Source organism: Limulus polyphemus, unplaced genomic scaffold (assembly GCF_000517525.1).
Source record: "Limulus polyphemus unplaced genomic scaffold, Limulus_polyphemus-2.1.2 Scaffold2121, whole genome shotgun sequence".
Lineage (NCBI taxonomy): Eukaryota > Metazoa > Arthropoda > Merostomata > Xiphosura > Limulidae > Limulus > Limulus polyphemus.
Window position 1 is genome coordinate 63,568 of NW_013667731.1, and position 2,968 is coordinate 66,535.

Sequence of the window (2,968 nt, forward strand, 5' to 3'; positions counted from 1 at the left end):
CTTGCCCGATAGAGAATTACCTAGTTTTTATTTGGCGTTTCAGCAACTTTGGATGGGAGTTTAGGATTTGTGCTTCCAGTTCCTGAGAAAACTTATCGTCGTCTCCTTATGCTACAGAATGTCCTGGTCACCCACATTCCTCACACTGCTGGTCTTAATCCAAAGGCCTTTAGGTATTTAATATCAGTTGAACTTTTTGGCCCCATAGAAAGATGCTTAAGATTTTTAATATTGTCATATTTACCCTGAAGTTACGACTATAAATACATTTTTTGCTTTTTTTATGCTAATAATTTTGATCAGGTCTGTGTATTAGAGAAATTATAAAAAAATCTAAAAGTTTATAAATACTATAATTCTCTACTGCAGAGTTTTTAGTGTCTCTGAACAATCTTGAAAGTCATAAAATGAAGCGGCAATTTTTGAGGTTTACCAAATCTTTGACTTTTCAGAAAAGTATGAATTTTAAATGAATGTGAATATTTCCTTATTTGTGACATAACTTTTTATCTTATGTTGGAATCAAAATTTCATTTCATGAATTTTTGCATTATTGCTTCATATTATAAACCAGTGTACTCTTGATTATTAGGTTTTGTTACATCAGTATTTCTATCAGTTTACTACTTACAACTTGTGTTTACAGATCCATAGTTGATAATCTACTGCTCAGACTTTGTCTAACACTGTAATGAAGTAATAGGGTCAAGGTAATAGAATACTATGTGTAATTTTTCCATACACGCATACATTTATGTATATATTAATCACAGGATACATCGTAGTCATCGAAGGTTCTTAGTTAATCCTCACAAGAATGTCCTTGATGGTGACTTACTGTGGAAATTCCTAAACCTCTCTGTACTAGAGAAGACAGAATTGGCTAAGAAAATTGGAACCACTACAGAACAGGTAAGACTTGTTTCAGAAGTGTTTACTACTATGGAAGAAGTGAATGTTCATGTATCAGTAAAACTAAAGTATAGTTGTTTCATTCATTTGGTAAATGTTGCTCATTCATACATAAGAGCTTTAACATTTCATAGTACTAGTAATACCTTTTTTGTTGTTTTTTTTTACTGTAAGTGTAATATTACAAGACATTATATGAAAGGCTTTGCAGCTCATTTTGGAGGGAAGGTAACTTATGTCATTGTTCCATTATCAGTAATTAACATACTTCATTCTGCTATTATTCTTCAGTCGAAAATCCTTCTTATAGCCTTAAAAGATAACAGATGTCTTTTTATAGAAACTTTCATTGTAAAAATCAGCCGATCTCTGTTTACAATTAAAAGAAATGCAACATTAAAATCATTACACAATAAATATTTAGTTATTTAAATGTTCAACTTGTTTTTAATTCTCTGTAGATCACAGAAGACATTGTGGAGATCAGTCGCTACACTGCCCATTTCTGATCTTGGGTTTGATAATTGCTGGTGTAGAAGTTTTAGTCTACATGTATTTGTAAATAAGACACTAAACTGATATTACAAATAAATTTTTCAACTTTTGTACCAAAGTATTTAATATTAAAGTGGTTGTAAGTTGGTCATTTTCTTCCTCATGGAGATATAATTTAACTAAGAAATTGTAATGGTCAAGTACCATCATTGCTAACCTACTCCTTACAACCTCATGTCACAAACCTATATATACTTTTCTTGCTAAGCAACATGACATAAAAGTCATTGTTCGAATGCATTGTTACCAAAATGCACTGGCTTTTCTATATATTAGTTATATACGGAACCACTTATTTTCTATGTGGTTTTTTGCTAGCTTATACATGTGGGGTCCACTTAGTATGGGTGCAAAATTTCAGGTTCATTCCTATTGAAGCTATGGTGGTCACATAATAATATGGTGGTCTGTCTGTGATTTCTATTTGTAATATAAGGAACCACCTCAGTAGTTTTTCACTAGCTTGCCTCATTAAAAATATGCACGTGGATAAGATAAATAATAATATCCAGGTTTCTAGGCTCTTTCCTTTTGGAGATATGATCACACACACAGACACGTCTTTTTATTATTATAGATTTGTCTCTGAAAGATGTGGGTAAACACCACAGTCTTAATGAAGATCACATGTACCTTAACACCAACGTCAAATATATTTAATATTGACTTTGTATACAGCAAAACCTAGATTTTTTTCTCTTCATTGTCATATTTTGCCATTCTCATTCGTAACTACATGAATAAGTTTGATGAGGCTCTGAACAGTTGTTATGACTGCATTGTATAACATTTCATAAACTACTATGTTGACTGTCTTCCACAGGTTATTATACATTTGTTATCTGCTATATCTCTAACAGTAATTCATGAACTAATTATTAGATGTATTTTTACAGGGTCCCTGAAAATATTCTGCTTCAAAAGTAAATAAAACCCAAATTAAGAGTAATAAATATTTTTTTTTATTTCTTGCCTTTGAAGTTCATGTGTCATGGTGTATTGGTTCATATCATGCAGATGTTTTACAATGATACAAATTGTAATGTTAAGCATCCCTTATGTGACGTCATTTTATTTTTTGGAAACGCTCTTTTATATACACTTACTTCTATGTATGACATGAATAACCAATCGGAAGTTCAGAATGTACCCCTAGTGGCTTTCTCAGCCATTTTAATGGGCTTGGCACCATTTCAATGAGGTAGTGTGTGTCTTTAATCTGCTCAAAATTATTTTTTCGACTAACATACAGCTTAGTTACTAAGTTTGATAAATTATAGTAGAATTCTATGGTATTGATGCAGTAATTTAGGATTTTTTAGTTATTCAAAAGTATATATGAAACCAAAAAAAAAATATTTTGTTTCATATCCTTCACGTGCAAAATTTTTAAAGGCTTAGCAATCGAGTACAAAGATCATAACTAGAAGAGATAATTGTTTACTTTACTGTTCTATGTTTTAGGAAAATATGTTTAAGAACTTATTTCAAAATAGCAATC

General features: G+C 31.0%; 1 protein-coding gene across 1 annotated transcript in view; it reads left to right on the forward strand.

Moving 5' to 3' along the window:
* LOC106466009 (cleavage and polyadenylation specificity factor subunit 1-like) overlaps positions 1-1,728 on the forward strand; it is a gene marked incomplete at its 5' end in the record, with an annotated part of 64,640 nt that extends 62,912 nt beyond the window's left edge. Inside the window, 3 exons of the mRNA XM_022393968.1 lie at positions 44-173; positions 774-912; positions 1,374-1,728. Of these exons, the coding sequence (XP_022249676.1) occupies positions 44-173; positions 774-912; positions 1,374-1,421 (317 nt within the window). The remainder of the gene's footprint in view (positions 1-43; positions 174-773; positions 913-1,373) is intronic.
* Positions 1,729-2,968: the final 1,240 nt, after the last annotated feature.